The following is a 17406-nucleotide window of genomic DNA, read 5'->3' as shown; positions in this document are numbered from 1 at the left end:
AGAGGGCCCCCTGCCCTATGCATATCATTCAAGACCCCTGTAGATGGTACATAGTACTGATAAAACCAGGAACAGAGAGGGAGGTGGGGAGAGGCCGGAGGGAGGAGAGGCAGGAAATGCCAAGAAGTCAGGCACCAAAGCTCCTGCCTTTAAACGCTCTCATAAACAGGACCCCTTCCCACGATGTCCTGGTGAGGGGAAGATGAGAATCTATTTGTTGGCCAAACACTGGCAATGAGAGAACTTTTCTTAGCAACTTGATCCTGGTCAGAGTGTGTTGCTTTGGGTCGAGAAATAGCAGCCAGCCTCCTGACTCAAAGGCTCCAAAACACTGGCAGGAAGTGACTGTGGCAGCCGGTCTGAGCCATCTCCCATCGGCACCTCCCTCGCTGCTGCTATCCAGCCCCACCCCAGCAAGAGTGCTGGCCCCAGACCTCTACCTCCAGCTCCTTCCAAATACAACTTTCAGGGTTCCTTAGAAAAAGCCAAAAGTCATCCCAAGACGTAAATCTCTAAGAAAATATCAGCCACCATGGCAAGCTGGAGGAGAAAGAGTCTGGCGTTGACAGCCACCTAGTCCATTGAAATTTAGTACTGGCTCATGGATCAGCTTGGTAAGACTGTCAATAACTTAATCCAGAAGAATCTATGTAGAGATAGCTAGATCTTACCTGCCCTAACTCAACCCACAAAGGATTTGCAGCAGCTAATTCCAAGTAATCACTGTGAGAGCCCCGGCTCTGAGAGGCTCTAGGGATTCTCTTGCATTTGGCCTGGTCAGTGTCTGTGTGTCCATTTTTCTTGGCGGAAACATCTGCCTCCCACAGGGAGAGCATCTGACACCGGCCCGCCTGACCCATTCGAATGCCTGCGGCCCTGCCCTGATTCAGGAATGAACACATCCCGGGGTGGTCTGGTGAGACGGGGTCCTAGGCCCCCTCACCCCTAGAGTTGCAGTAAATCAGGAGCAAGCCTGGAGCTGCCAGCACCGTAGGGACAGCCCATCCGAGAGGGGATCGACCCAGGGAAGGTGGCTCCCTATATCCTCAAGGCCTGGATCCAGCAGTGACTGGAGCCAATTTCCCCAAGTGTTTCAGCGACACGAGCCAATACACTCTTGCTTGTTTAAGCCAATGTGAGTTGGGTTTCTGTTAACTTGCTATAGAAAGAGTCCTGACTAATGAAGACACCACCCAAAGAGGCCCCCGACCAAAGTCTCCATGACTGCCCAGCCATGACCACAGGGCAGTCCAGCCGCACGCACCTGCACCGTCTTGGTCTGGATGCCCACGATGCCGCCACACTTCTCCTCGACCTGCGTGTGCTCGGAGATCACACACTTCTGCATTGTCGTGATCTTCTGTGTCAAAACACACAGGACCTCATTCCTTCCCTCCAGCACCTGCTGGAGCACAGGGTTTCTCAGATTTATTGTTCTGAAAAAGAAAAATGGCTGTGAGTGGCCTAGTGCCTCAGGGGACACTGGGTCATGTGAATTTCCTCTTGCACAGCAGGCAGCCGAGGAGTGAGCAGGTGACAGCGAGGCTTTGTTGATTTCCTGGTGATGAAAGAGGGGACAGGTCACCTGGAAAGGCAGAAACCAAACTCTCTTGAGGCCACCTCAGAGCTGCCGGGCCTGTGGGGGCCCAAGCTAGATGCTAGAGGGAAGGGGGCTTTCAGTCAAACAGCAGCACCGGTTGTCAAAGAGAAGAAAAGAAAACCAACCAGGGCCAGGTGTGGTGGCTCACACCTGTAATCCCAGCACTTTGGGAGGCTGAGTCAGGCAGATTACTTGAGATCAGGAGTTCGAGACCAGCTTGGCCAACATGGTGAAACCCTGTCTCTACCAAAAATACAAAAATTAGCCAGGCGTGGTGGCGCACACCTGTAGTCCCAGCTACTCAGGAGGCTGAGGCACAAGAATCACTTGAACCTGGGAGGCGGAGGTTACAATGAACTGAGATCATGCCATTGCACTCCAGCCAGGGCAACAGAGCAAGATTCCATCTCAAAAAAAAAAAAAAAAAGAAAAAAAAAAGAAAAGAAAAGAAAACTAACCAGGAAGGAAACTGAATCCATGTGCCTTAGACCCTGGGAACTCCACTTTGTTATTTAATCAGAGCTGAGGGATGTCAGACATCACAGCCGTGGCCCAGGGAATACAGGATTATGATGGGAGGAATGGTGACATCCTAAGATCACTTCTCTGGAGACTACATTTCCATCGGATATTTTTCTAGCTCATTCCTTTATCTGCTCATGGCCTTGTCTCCTCCATGGAGAATATAAACCCTATGGAGGTGGCGAGTGTGCCATCCTATTGACTGCATATCTCAGGGCCAGGATCAGTGCCTAGTGCCTAGGAAGAGCTCAGGAAATATTTTTGGAATAAATGAGTAAATAAAACTTGGGGGGTTTTCCCCTCTATTTGCTTGAATGAATGTGTACGTATGTATTTGTGCATCCACGTGTGAAAGAAGACATGGAAGATGGGGGAAATGGAGGATCCACAGCTTGGATCAAAAAATGGTGCATAGCAGATGCGATCTTCCTAAGGGATTGCATGCCTTGGTCCCATAGGCAAAGACTTTAAAGGTAAAAGCCATTGTAACCACCAGCCAGAACATACTGTTCCCTTTCCAGTGGTCTCTTCCTTCTACTGCTCAAAATTCTATCTTCTAGCAGATTCTTGAACGTCTGTCTATGCCCTCACTCACAGCTAAGGTATGGGCTCCTCCCAGCTAGACACATGTCAGACGCATCACCACCTGGTAACGACCCCACAACTGCCACCTTTAGGAGTCGGATGTGACTCTGCTGGACTGGAAATCGCAGCCCTCCTACCTGCCCTACACAGAATCCACTGAACACCTGACACTGCTCCTAGCCAATGTGAAATTGTTTGAAAAGAAAAAGCTCAGCCTAGACCACTTAAGACTCCACTGCTTAAAATGCCCACCTCCCTCCAGAACCCCCACCTCAAACACCAAAAGAGAGGGGCAGCCATCTACGCAGGTGGGCGGGCAACTGCCTGCTATATCCGATGACAGAGCAGTCCTGAGACGCTTGCTGAGTCGCTGCCTTCAAAAGGCCTCTGTGGGGTGGACCCACTGCAGCGCAGGAACAGAAGCTCGCCCAGGGACGGAGACTGTCTCCAAGGCTAGGATTCGGGTGACCAGAAATTTAAGTGTCACACAGCCACAGCTCATGCAGGCCGCTGGGAATCCTTCCCTGGGCTACCAAGGCAGGGCTGCGAGAACCCAGGCATCATCCACCTAGCAGCAAACACTTCCACCCAAGTCACTGGGATTCTGTTTCCCAGGACAGTGCTGCCACCTTTTGGAAACCAAATGCTGGACAAATTTAATCATCTTTAGTTAGGAGAGGCCTCATGGGGATAGAGGAGAAGCTACATATCAGGGAAAAATGTTCATTTGACTCTCTGAAAAAGCAATCTCCGGAGGGAATTCTTCTCCATCTCCTCCCTGAGTCAACTCCACCAGGCCCCAAGCAGCCTAGGGGAGGAGCCGGTGTTCCCTGGGGCCAGTGTTCTCAGGTGCAGACCCAGAACAGTTCAGGGTCACCTGGCCCTCCTCAGAACAGAAATCACCATGCAACAGGGCTCTCCTGTGCCCACCTAGTGCAGAAACCAGCCAAATTTCAATACAATTTGTTTACTGTATAACCTGGGTTTCTTCAACTGCTAATGGAGTTCATGAAACAAAAACATTTAAAACTCTCAATTGAGGGTTTCAGAAGAGTTAAAAAAAAAAAAAAAAAAGCCTCAGAGAGGTTGATGGCAGTAACCAAAGTCACACAGCTGGGAAGCCCAGGTCTTTTACAGCAGCCCACATGACCACAGCACCCACAGCTGCTGGCTCCCTCCTCTGGGTGAGGGCACCTTTGGGCTGTACTAGGAATTGAATCTTCATCTCTATTAACTCTTGTATTGCTCTGTTCATTTCTACATGTAAATATCTTGCCTATCTAACCAGACCAGTAGATGGAGGCTGGAAAAGCAAGTTATACCCAAGTCCTCTGGGAATCTTTATCAGAATATCCATGCCTGCCTGTCCTCCCCAAGCCCATCTCACTCTCCTCATGGCTGCCGCCCTGTGCCCTTTGACAGTTCTTCCCCGATTTGTCCTGATTTCTTTCCTCTCGGGCCCTGTGAGAGCCACTGAGCAACACAGACAGAATGGCTTTAGAGACACATAAAACTATTAGCAGTGGTCGCCTCTCGGGTGGGGAACGAGATGGCTAGGCGGGGCTTTTCACCTTTTCTCTTTTGGCCTTTTGACATTTAAACCATGTGAATAGATTGCCCAGTACAAAAAAAAAAAAAAACTGTATTTTAAAAAAAGACCTTCTGGACAGACTGTAAACTGCTGAAGAACAAAGTACCTTGCTCTTTTTATTGGTGCCTAGCCCTGTGCTGTCCACCCAGTTGGGAGATAAATGAATGATTTATCACATAAACCTGAGCAGGATTGAAATGAGACCCTCTCCCCGAGTCCGGCCAGGAGCCAATGCCCAAAAACAGGGAAAATGGAGCAGAAGCTCTTCCAGGAGAAAATGAACAAGCAGATGTTCTTCGTCCGCTTCACACATCTGTCTAAGGGCAGCCTCCTCGCTCTTCCGGGTGGGGGGCGGGGCGGGAATACGAAAGCAAGAACAGGAGGCCACCGAGGCAGGGCATATATACTCAACAGAAAGGGTCAGCCCCAAAGGAACAAGTCTGGAGGCAGGGGAAGGGGGTGCACACTCAGTCAAGAAGAGCGCCCGCTCCTCACTCAGGGGCTTGCTGAACCCCCCTGCCCAGTTCTACTGTGAGGCTGCCCTTCTGCCCACACCTGGCAGGTCGTTATAACACAAACACCTGGAGTTGGCCCAGAGTCGGTTCCCTGCTCTATCTCCAATGTAATGTTTGTCCCCTCTAAGTTTCATATTGAAACGTGATCCCTGGTGCTAGAGGTGGACCCTGGTGGGAGGTGTCTGGGTCACGGGGTTGGATCCCTCATGAAAGGCTTGGTGCCCGCCGTACAGTAATGAGTGAGTTTTCACTGTGAGTTCACACTGGTTAAGAGTGTGGTACCTTCCCCCTCACTCTTTCTTGCTCCTGCTCTTGCCATGTGCCATGTTTGCTCCTCTTTCACCTTTTTCCATGACTGGAATCTTCTGGAGGCCTCACCAAGAGCAGATGCTGGCACTATGCTTCCTGTACAGCCTGCAGAGCCATGAGCCAATTAAACCTCTCCTCTGTATAAATCACCCAGTCTCAGGTATTTCCTTATAATAATGCAAACAGACTAACACAGTCTCCTCCTAGCGGAGCTGCTGCTCCAGTCCTGAAGCTTAGTTTCCACATCTGTAAACTTGAGAATTTGCTATGAGGGTGACATTCAGGGAGTTCCTGCATTAAATGACCCACGCTCTACCCAGCCGATGGCAGGTGCTCCATAAATGTGTTTTTCTTTCCACGACTGGCAGGGAAGGCAAGTCAAGATCCCTTTCCAGGGTGGTCAAAGAAATGGTCAGAATTTTCAGGATGCTTTATAAGGGAGCCCTCAGCCAGGAAGTGGACCCTCAAAGCAATTACGAGCATGGCTCCATGGACACAGGACAGGAGTTGGATACAAGATGTGGGAACATTCAAGACAGCAACTACATGATACAGGAAGGGAGATGGCTGGAAAAGGAGACCAGGCAGGAGCTGCTGGGAGGCAGCAGGCAGTGATGGAGGGAGGGAAGCGTGGCCCAGAGCCCAGTGTGGTTGCTGGGGACCAGAGCAGCCCAGCAGGAAGGGAGGCTCCAGGTCTTCCAGCATCCATCAGCTTCTCAGGCCCAGCCCTAATGAAGCCGCCTCCTCTCCCAGCCTGAAGCTTTAATTTCTATTTTCTCTGCTTCTAAGGCTTTCAAGAGCCAAAATGCAAACTCACAGAGGAGAAACCCAGAGATGACTTTTAAAAGTCTGACACTATCCAAAAGGAGGGAAGCAGGTTTCTTTACCAAAGCATAAAGGAGGTCTCCAGGATGCCTCCTGCAGAGACAGAGGAGGGCAAGCTTTGTCATGCAGACCCCACACTTCAACTCTCCTTCATTCACCTCCACAAATACCCGAGTCCTGCTATGCTCCAGGCACCAGGCCAGATGCAAGCTTCTCAGGGTACAGGCCAAGGCAGCCACCACTAGCAGGGTCCTCTTACACAAAGGCTCTTGATAATAACAATGGCCTCCAGGAAGAGTTTCCAATGGAAACCCTGGGGAGCCTGGCAAGGCTCTCCAAACCCTAGGGGACATCATGACGGACCAGGAGCTTTTGTTGAGTCTGCTGTGGAGAAATTATAAAACTAGGAGGGACCCAAGGGGATTATCTAGCTCTGGGCAGAAAATCAGTTTCATCTCTATTTTCACCTCGATTAATCCATCAGCTATTACTGCCTGGCTGTAGGAAAAGGATTTGAAGGCTGAGTGTGGGCTGGAAGACAGTAAGGAAGAAGAAAGCTGTGATTAAGTGGCAGTGTCTTCTTGGACGTGGGAAGGGGGATGGCCCTGATCACCTGGCTCTAACCCAGTGTCTCTGCTCCTTAGTGAAGAATGCGCCTCAGAGAGGCGACAGGCCCACCTGAACCACAAGGCCTGTTAGTGGCAGTGCCAAAATCAGGAACTGCATCTTCTCACTCTGAGACCAGTGCTTTTTCCACTGCACTCTTCTAAAAAACAACAAAAAGCGAAAGGTACAAATGCAGACTGAGGAAATGGTGCAGTACTGCCAGAGCTGGTTTCAACATCTCCCCAGAAACAGAGATGGGGACATGACAGAGAGTCAAAAGATGGTGGCCAGCCTGCTGCTGCAGGAATATTAAGCAACCCACAGAAACGGAGATATGTATTGATGATAAAGGCTTTAGAAATTCCAGATTTTCTCCCAAGGGTTTTATTGACTAAAACTACAGTTTACAAAGGATCACACGTGTGTTCACAGACCAGCTGTAGAGTGGGAAAATAAGGTCCACAGACATTGCCTGTAAACTCCTTGGCTTTGCCTTTGTGACATTCATTAAGTGGGAAAGTCTACTTCTCTCTTGATAACCAACTTCCTCCACTCTACAGAGGTGCCAAAAAGTTTTATTTCAGTAACTGCCTCCTAAAATCCTGGAACACACACGCCATTGCCTCCTTCATCGGCCGATTTCCCCTCCAAGGGAGGCTCCATTCGCCCTCTTAAAGTCTGTAAGCTTTTTGACAACAAGGCAGGAGAGCAGCACTCAAACCACATCTATGCTGCTTCTGCAGGCACTGTCCCCAGTATCCCGTCCCGGGAAGGCTGCAAAACTCTCCCTCACTACGAGTGGAGGTGCCACTAGCTGCCGTCCCCAGCACTGTTCGGGAGCTAGGGGGCCTGTAACAGGGGAGGAAGAGACGGGATGCACCCAGCCCTGCCAATGAGTCTTGATTTGTCTCTCGGCCATTCTTGGTCACTCCATTTTTCTCATCAGGAATAGGGGGTAATTCTGGCCAATAAGACCTGGGGAAAGTCTGTTCGGGGTTCTCAAGTTTTTCTCCCTCTTAAAAAGGGACACAAAGAAGAGGCCACTTTTCTGCCTCTAGACCTTTTCTCTGCAATGTGGCTGCCATTTAGGGACCAAGAGAACTTGGGCTGCCAGGACAAGCAACAGATGGTGGCTACCACAGGGGTCCACGGAGCCACTGAACTGACCTTCTGCCGTTAACCAGTCAACCAGGATGCACCCTCTTTGAGGTATTTTCTTATGTGAGATAATAACAAATGTTCTTTGCAACCAGACACCCTAACTGGTATATGAAGTGACCGTCATCCTTATTTCACAAAGCAACAAGCAGCACGAAGAACTCAGAAGCCAAGGGGCTGGGTGAGAATGCAGCTCAGGCCTGTCCACCCCCGAAGCTCTGCCCCCATCTGCCTCTCCCTCCTGAACCTTCCTGGACCCTGCATACAGAAGGCACTTAATGCATGCTTGATTGTTAAAGAACTGGCAGTCTTTCTGCTCGATCCCATGTGAGCCTCCCAGAGTCAGGAAGTGGATCCTCTTGGAAACCAACGCAGCCGCCCACTGGCTCCCCAGCACCTACCTGCAGTCCCCATTTCAACCACGTTTCATAACAGAAACTTCCCACACATCAGAGATGCTCAGCCCACAGCCGGGGGCAGGAAATCTCTTGAAACTTCAACTCCTGTGCCCTGGGCCTCCACTTCCAACACAGTGAGATAAGCCCTGCTCTTTCCCTCTCTCTGTCACTTGGCTGTAATGATGATGACTTCAGGGTTGTAAAATGCTGGGAAAATCAAAATTGGGGCAGAATGCTCACTGCCCATTGTTGCCAAAGTGGCCAGGTCACCCACAGACTGTGGCTGCTCCGCCTCTATCCACATTATAGTCTCTAACACTTTAGCTTACTCACATACGACGATCCGTGGAAAGAAAAAGAGAAAAATGAGCACCTGTAGATGTTCAGCCCTTTAGACGAGTAATTAATTAACTGCAACCAGTGGATGAGATGCAACAAGCCTGGAAGATGACAAAGAAACACAGCTGATGCTGAGAAGTGACTTCACGCCAAAGCCCTTGGAACATGTGTCTGTTTCCAAGCTCTGTGCATAGAAGTTGGATCGGAAAAATCATGTGTTTTGTGAACCTGGTTTGAAATCCTAAATCCAGGCAAACTAATTAATTTCCACATTCAGGCTCCTCAGTTGTAGAATAAAGATAAACCAATTATCCTTTCAAGCAAACTGGGCTCAGTGTGCCGAAGGCACCGCGCCAGACCCCATGACAAAGGACGCAGGCGCATTCCAGGAGGGAAACAGACACAGACGCAGGCACTTCCGACACACTTGACCCTACAGCGTGGTTCGTATCCCACCAGGGGTGATGTGGCTCCTGAAGGAAGTGGGGTCTAACCTGAGGAATGGACTGGGTGACGCAGAAGGAGTGAGTCTGTGTGCACCCTTTGTGCGTCTGTGCAGACAGGAGGAGTGAACATCAGACAAAGATTGGAGGTAGAAGGAGTCTGCAGTATTAATCCCAGGAACTGAAATAAGATCAGTGACTGACCTGGGGGATGTGAGGGCAGCTAGTGAGAGATGAGGCTACAGATTGAAAGCATGGCTTTGTTGCACAGAAGAGCCTGTGGGCATCCTCCTAGGACAGGGGAGAACACAGAAGGCATGGCTGGGCAGTGAGGGGATCCAACTGGCTGCCCTGTGAAGAATCAACTGCAAGGGGAGAGATGAGAGCAGGTGAGAGATGAGAGCAGGTAAGAGATGGTAGGTGGAGGTCTGCACCATTTCCCAGAGAAACTGTCATAATAAGACTAGGGGAATGGGAACAGGCGAGGCTGATATTGAAGAGGTAGAATCAACTGGTAAGAGACAAGGTGTGGGAGAGAAGGCGAAGAAGGAGCCATGTCTGATATTCAGATTCCTGGCTAAACCAACCGGACTCATGCCTCACCCACCAGCTCGTTGGAGGGTTTAGGGAGATGAGAAGTGCAGTGATGAGTTGAGTCTCTGTGTCAGACACTGCATGAACAGCCCAAGGGGAACAAATATCTGCTCACCTGAATTCTAACTCCTGACTCATCCCAGCCATCCTGACTGTACACACTGCAGCTCATCAGTTCTGAGACATATGTTTTTTTCTTTACATTTTCACATCTCTGAAATCAGGATGTTTTAAAATTGATAGGTGGCACAGTTTAATTAATTGGCAGTGTTCTTTCTCAATGGTACATAGAATAATGGTGCCTCTTTCAATGGATGACATCTTGGATTTGAAGAAATACAATAATGCCTATCAGTCTTAGAAGAAAATAGTACTTGAATGACTCTTCTTAGGACTTAAATCCTATCTAGTTCCAAAAAGATCTGAAGTTGCCTTTAAAAATAAAGCTCTACGCCTGTAATCCCAGCACTTTGGGAGGATGAGGCAGGCAGATCACAAGGTCAGGAGATCGAGACCATCCTGGCTAACATGGTGAAACCCCATCTCTACTAAAAAAATACAAAAAATTAGCCAGGCGTGGTGGCGGGCGCCTGTAGTCCCAGCTACTCGGGAGGCTGAGGCAGGAGGATGGCGTGAACCCAAGAGGCAGAGCTTGCAGTGAGCTGAGATTGCGCCACTGCACTCCAGCCTGGGTGGCAGAGCGAGACTATCTCAAAAAATAATAATAATAATAATAAAAAATAAAAAATAAAGCTCGGCCAGGTACAGTGGCTCACACCTGTAATCCCAGCCCTTTGGGAGGCCAAGATGGGCAGATCACAAGGTCAGGAGTTCAAGACCAGCCTGGCCAATATGGTGAAACCCCATCTTTACTAAAAATGCAAAAATTAGCTGGGCATGGTGGCGCACACTTGTAGTCCCAGCTATTTGGGAGGCTGAGGCAGAAGAATTGCTTGAACCCAGGAAGCAGAGGTGGTAGCGAGCTGAGATCGCATCACTGCACTCCAGCCTGGGCAACAGCAGAGCGAGACTCTGTCTCAAAAAAATTAAAAAATAAAACAATAAAAAATAAAGCTCATTGGACAAGGCAATTTCTGTAAAAAGACTAAAACCACTCCCAAGGACAAGTATTGAAGGATCCCCAGCACACCCTTCTCTACAGGAAGCCACCTTTACACTGTGAAAGGAAGCAACAGAAGTCAGACAAGCTTCCAGGGACTCACTAAAACCAAGACCAGGAGACAAAATAATTTAGAAAAAAAATAATAAATTGGCAGAATTTCAGATAGCACAGAGATGAGTGTGGCCTGAGGGTTTCAGGAAAGACATCTTTAAAAAAGAGTGGATTTGGTGGGGCCTTGAGTTTGACAGCTTTGCTTTCCATAGAGAATATGGGGACCAGGACAAGGCCCATGAAGGTCTTACTGACATTGCTTAAGGGCTCCATACGTCTTTACTTAAGAATCAAATCAACATCTCCTGCCACAAACAAAATATGTACAAAGAACAGCCTGTGTGCTTTGCAGACTTCTCCTTAGACCAGCTACACGTCTGGATCAGCACTTATTTTGGGGAACACAGGTTGCTGCTATATGCAAGAACCAGAGCCCCGCCAACTTTCACTGAAGGGGTCAGTCGCTCCACGGTGGAGTTCAGAATGGTGACTGCACAGGTGCCTACCTCCTCCATGGGAGAGGGAAACAAGAGCTCAGGCAGAACATCATGCTGCATGTCAGAAACTCCAAGGACTTCATCTCCCTCCTGCAGCTCCGCGGCTCCCTGTCTGGCTCTCAGCAAGCTGCATCACACCTTCCCTCCCTGGGAGCTCTGGCGCTTGCCAGGTTTGCTAGCCAGGCTCTGTACTTATTGGTATAGAGTGGTAACACTAATAGCCACAATTAGTGAGAACTTGCCACATGCCAGGCACTACTATACATGCCCTGTTTATATTCTCTCACTGAGTTCTCACGGTAACACCAATCCCATTTTGCTAATCAAAGAAATACTGGGTTGTGAAGGTAGGAAAAGGTGCCCCTGTGTCTTGGTTTAAAGAAAAAGATCTTTGGGTAAGCTGGTTAGGTGGTGGCATAGTAGCATTTATTATGTTATTCCTTAAACCCTTCATTTCTACCACAAATTGTTTTGATTTTTAAAATGAGCCTGAATTTACCACCCTGAACTTGGCCTAAAAATGCCTCCACTTGCCAATACCAGGAGACCAGCATAAAGAGGCACTGCCAGCCCTTCCCACCCCAGACCTTGGGATGCCCTGGTTTATTGGGACCACTTACACCTGCCCTGGAAGGAGAAACACAGCAAAAAGAGAATCAATGACAGGACCAGAATCAGGAAACTCATGTTCTCCAAGTACATGTGGACAGAAGTCTTCATTGTTAGGCACAAATGGTTTACTAAAAATAATGATTCCAGTGCTGAGTAAAGCACAAAGACAAATGGGATAATTTTCAAACCCTCTGCTAGCCATCGGCAAATTGATCAGGTAGGAAGGAAGCCCAGTTCAAATTTCCTTTTTTTCCAAGAAAGACATGACTCCTCAAATCTTTCTGCTTGAAAAACTCCTAAATAAAAGTTAAAGGACCTGGAGCACAGCATGGTCCTGAGATAATGGAAGCCTCCCGTGATTGTCCTCCCCGCAGGAACACCAACATAAACAACTATCTATACAAAAAAGCACCTTCATTAGAACCAAAAATCAGGTGAGCAATCACAGTACCTGGTTTGAACCTCATTTTGCTGAAAGAGGCACTGAAGAGGGTAGGAAAGGCAGTCTTGAATTGCCAACACCACCCCTCCCCTATCTCTGGGCAGCAGCCATGTGGCACAGAGGGAAAAGCTGTGTGCTGTGGGAGGGAGGGCACAGCAACTGTGGGATTTTGCATTGGAACTCAGTGCTGCCAACACTGGGCAGAACTCAGCCAGCGCCCAGTGGCTGAGACCAGCTAGTGGCTAGACCAGCCCTAGCCAGAGGAGAATCACCCATCCCAGTGGTCAGAACTGAGTTTTGGCAAGCCTCGCCACCATGGGCTAAAGTGTTTTGCTGTTCTAAATAAACTAGAAAGGCAGTCTAGGCCACGAGGACTGCAGCTCCTAGGCAAGTCCTAGAGCTTTGCTGGGCTCAGAGCCAGTGGATTTGGGGGTGGGTACACGACCTACTGAGACACCAGCCAGGGTGGCAAAGGGAGTGCTGGCTCCAACCCTCCCCCAACTCCAAGCAGCACAGCATGCAGCTCCAAAAGAGATCCCTTCCTTCTGCTTGAGAGGAGAAGGAAGAGGAAAAAGGACTTTGTACTGTAACCAGAATACCAGCTCGCCCACAGCAGGATAGGGCAACAGGCAGAGTTGTGAGGCCCCCACTGCAGGCCCTAGCTGCCAGACATTTCTAGACACACCCTGGGCCAGAAAGTAACCTGCTGCCTTAAGGGAAGGATGCAGTTGTGACAGGATTCTTGTTCTTCTGACTAAAGAGCCCTGGGCCCTACATGATCAGCAGCGGTAACCAAGCAATACATGCCATGAGCCTTGGGTGAGACTGAGACATGCTCACCCAGCTGTGGTCAGGTGTGACTCGGCACTTTCACAGCTGTGCTGGCTATGAGGAGAGATTCCTTCTGCTTGAGAAAAGCAGAGAGAAGAGTAAAGAGGACTTTGTCTTGCAGCTTAGGTACCAGCTAAGCACAGTGGGGCAGAGCACCAAGCAGGCCCTTCAAGTCTCCAATTCCAGGAGAATTGGATGGCATTTCTGGACCTACCCAGGCCCACAAGGGACCCCACTGCCCTGAAGGGTGAGTCTCAAACCTGCCAGCATTCACCACAAGCTGACTGAAGAGCCCCTGGCCTTAAGTGAATATGGGCAGTAGCCTGGCAGTGCTTCTTGTGGGCCTGTGGTGCTGGTGGACACAGGTGGGAATCCTTTGCCTGGGAAAAGGAGAGGGAAGAGTGAAGGGACTTTGTCCTGTGGTTTGAGTGCCAGTTCAGCCACAGTAGAATAGAGCACTACATAGATTTCTAAGGTTTCCAACTCCAGGCCCTGATTCCTGGACAGCATCTCTTGACCCACCCGGGGCCCCAGGGAACTCACCTTGTGTCTGAGGGGAAGGACACAAGCCTGGCTGGCTTCCCCACCTGCTGATTATACAGCCCTAGGGCCTTGAACAAACATAGGCAGTAGCCAGGTAGCGGTTACAACAGGCCTTGGGCAAGACCCGGAGCTGTGGTGGCTTCAGTTCTGACCAGAGAAGTCCCAGTGGTGGTGGCCACACAGTTGCTGGTGTCACCTCTACCCCAGCTCCAGACAGCTCAGCATAGAGAGCAACTCAGTTTGTTTTGGAGAAAGTAAGGGAAGAGAACAAGAGTCTCTGCCTGTGATCCACAGAATTCTTCCGTATCTTATACAAGACCACCAAGGTGGTACCTCTACAAGTCTATAAGAACCACAGAGTTACTGGGCTTTGGGTGTCCTCTAATGCAGATACAGCTGCAGTGACAAAAAACTTGGATGACAACACCCAAGTACCTTTGAATACCTGGAAAGTCTTCCTAAGAAGGATGGGTACAAACAAGCCCAGATTTCAAAAACTGCAATAAATACTTAAATCTTCAAAGCCCAGATACTGACAAACATACACAAGCATCAAGACCATCCAGGAAAACAGGACTTCACCAAACAAACTAAATTGGGCAACAGAGACCAATCCTGGAGAGACAGAAATATGTGACCTTTCAGACAGAAAATTCAAAATAACTGTTTTGAGCAAACTCAAAGAAATTCAAGATAGCACAGACAGGAATTTGGCATTCTATCAGATAAATTTAACAGAGATTGCAATAATTTAAAAGATTCAAACAGAAAGTGCAGAGTTGAAAAACACAATTGACATCCTGAAGAACACATCAGGGTCTCTTAACAGCAGAATTAAGCAGCAGAAATAATTAGTGAGCTTGAAGCCGGGATTTTTGAAAATACATCAGAGGAGACAAAAGAAAAAAAGAATGAAATACACCTGCAAGATCAAGAGCAAATCTAAGAGTTATTGGCCTTAAAGAGGAAGGAGAGGAAAAATAGGGGTAGAAAGTTTATTCAAAGGGATAATAGCAGATACTTTCCCAAACCTAGAGCAAGATATCCAATACCTAAGTACCAGAAGGTGATAGAACACCCAGCAGATTTAACTCAAAGAAGACTATCTCAAGGCATTTAATAAGCAAATTCCCAAAAATCAAGGAGAAAGAAAGGATCCTAAAAGCAGCAAGAAACTAACTGCATACAATGGAGCTCCAATGTGTTTGGCAGCAGACTTTTCAGCAGAAGTCTTAAAGGCCAGGAGAGTGGCATGACATATTTAAAGTGCTGAAGGAAAAAATCATTTACACTAGAATAGGATATTCAGCAAAAATATCCTTCAAACATGAAAGAGAAACACAGACTTTCTCAGACACAAAAAAAGTTGAAGGACTTCATCAACACCAGATCTGTCCTACAAGAAATGCTAAAGAGAGTACTTTAACAGAAAGGACAGTAATGAGCAATAAGAAATCATCTGAAAGTCCAAATTGTACTTGTAATAGTTAAGTACACAGAAAAAACACAGACTATTATAACACTGTCACTGTGGTATGTAAACTACTCAAATCTTAAGCAGAAAGACAAAAAGATGAACTAATTAAAAATAATAACTATAGGGCTGGGCGCAGTGGCTCATACTCATAATCCCAACACTTTGGAAGGCCGAGGCAGGTGAATCACTTGAGGTCAGGAATTCAAGACCAGCCTGCCCAACATGGCGAACCCCTGCCGCCCGGTCTCTACTAAAAATACAAAAAATTAGCCAGGCATGGTGGTGCGCACCTGTAATCCCAATTACTCAGGAGGCTGAGGCAAGGAGAATCACTTGAACCCAGGAGGTGGAGGTTGCAGTGAGCTGAGATCGCACCACTGCACACCAGCCTGGGTGACAAGAGCAAAACTCTATCTTAAAAATCAATCAATCAATCAAAACTACAAAAACTTTTCAAGACATAGACTGTACTATAAGATATAAATAGAAAAAAAAGGAAAAAGTTAAGCAGGGGGACAAAGTTAAGGTGTGGAGTTTGTATTTGTTTTCTTTTTGCTTATTTGTTTATGCTAGCAGTGTTAAGTTGTTATCAGCTTACAATAATGGGTTACAATAATGGGATAGTATTTGCAAGCCTCATGGCAACCTCAAACATGAAACTTACAACAGATACACAAAAAATAGAAAGCAAGAAATTAAATCATACCACCAGAGAAAATCACCTTCACTAAAAGGAAGACAGGAAGCAAAGAAAGAAGACCACAAAACAAAAAATAAAATGGCAAGAGTAAATCCTTATTTATCAATAGTAATTGAATATAACTAAACTCTCCAATCAAAAGACATACACTGGCTAAATGGATTAAAAACAAAAAAAACAAGACCCAATGATCTGTTGCCTATAAGAAACACCCTTCACCTATAAAGACACATATAGACTGAAAATAAAGGGATGGAAAAAGATAGTCCATGCAAATTGCAGCCAAAAAAATGTAGGAGTAACTATATTTATATCAGACAAAATAGACTTCAAGACAAAAACTGTAAGAGACAAAGAAGGTTACTATATAATGATAAAGGGGTCAATTCAGCAAAAGGATATAACAATTGTAAATATTTATGTACCCAACACTGGAGCACCCAGATACATAAAGTAAATATCATTAACGCTAAAGAGAGAGATAGGCCCCCAATGCAGTAATACCTGGAGACATCAACACCTAACTTTCAGCATTTGACAGGTCATCCAGACAGAAAATCAACATCAGACTTAATCTGCACTACAGACCAAACGGGTCTAATAGATATATACAGAACATTTCATCCAACAACTGAAGAATACACATTCTTTTCCTCAGCACATGGATCATTCGCAAGGATAGACCATATGTTAGGCCACAAAAGAGGTTTCCAAACATCCAAAACATTGAAATAATATCAAGTATCTTCTCTGACCACAGTGAAATAAAAAAATTACATAGCAATAACAAGGGAAATTTTTGAAACTATGCAAATACATGGAAATTAAACAACATGCTCCTGAATGACCAGTGAGTCAATGAAGACGCTAAGAAAGAAACTGAAAAATTTATTGAAACAAATGATAACAGAAACACAACAGCAAAACCTATGGAGTACATCAAAAGCAGTAGTAAGTTTATAGCTGTACATATATCAAAAAAGTAGAAAAATTTCAAATAAACAGTCTAACAATGCATCTTAAAGAACTAGAAAATCAAGATCAAACCAAACCCAAAGTTAGTGGAAGAAAAGAAATAATAACGATTAGAACAAAAATAAATTAAAATGAGGAAAACAATACAAGAGATTAATGAAACAAAAGTTTGTTTTTGAAAAAAGATAAATGAAGTTGACAAACCTTTAGCCAGACTCAGAAAAAAAGAGAAGACCCAAATAAATAAAATCAAACATGAGAAAAGGATATTACATTAATACTACAGAAATCCAAAGGATCATTAGAGGCTACTATGAATAACTATACACCAATAAATTGGAAAACCTAGAAGAAATGAATAAATTCCTAGACACAAAACCTACCAAGATTGTACCATGAAGAAATCCAAAACCTGATCAAACCAATAACAAGTAATAGGATCAAAGCCAAAATAAAGTCTCCCAGAAAAGAAAAGCCAAGAAAACCCTGATGGCTTCAGTGCTGAATGTTAGCAAACATTTAAAAAAGAATGAATACCAATCCTACTCAAACTATTCCAAAAAACAGAGGAGGAGGGAATACTTTCAAACTCATTCTACAAGGCCAGTATTACCCTGGTACCAAAACCAGACAAAGACACATCAAAAAAAAAGAAAACTATAGGCCAGTA

At 46.7% G+C, this 17406-nt stretch overlaps 1 protein-coding gene across 6 annotated transcripts in view; it reads right to left on the bottom strand.

Moving 5' to 3' along the window:
* The window catches only part of GSDME (gasdermin E), a 58860-nt gene that overhangs the window by 19192 nt on the left and 22262 nt on the right, over positions 1 to 17406 (bottom strand). For all 6 annotated transcript variants that reach the window (XM_010375931.2, XM_030932426.1, XM_010375928.2 and 3 more), the window contains one exon: positions 1265 to 1436. In XM_010375931.2, the coding sequence (XP_010374233.1) occupies positions 1265 to 1436 (172 nt within the window). The remainder of the gene's footprint in view (positions 1 to 1264; positions 1437 to 17406) is intronic.

The sequence above is a fragment of the Rhinopithecus roxellana genome, chromosome 6 (genome assembly GCF_007565055.1).
Source record: "Rhinopithecus roxellana isolate Shanxi Qingling chromosome 6, ASM756505v1, whole genome shotgun sequence".
Lineage (NCBI taxonomy): Eukaryota > Metazoa > Chordata > Mammalia > Primates > Cercopithecidae > Rhinopithecus > Rhinopithecus roxellana.
The sequence above is the reverse complement of the archived record's forward strand: the minus strand, read 5'-3'. Positions and strand labels throughout refer to the sequence as shown.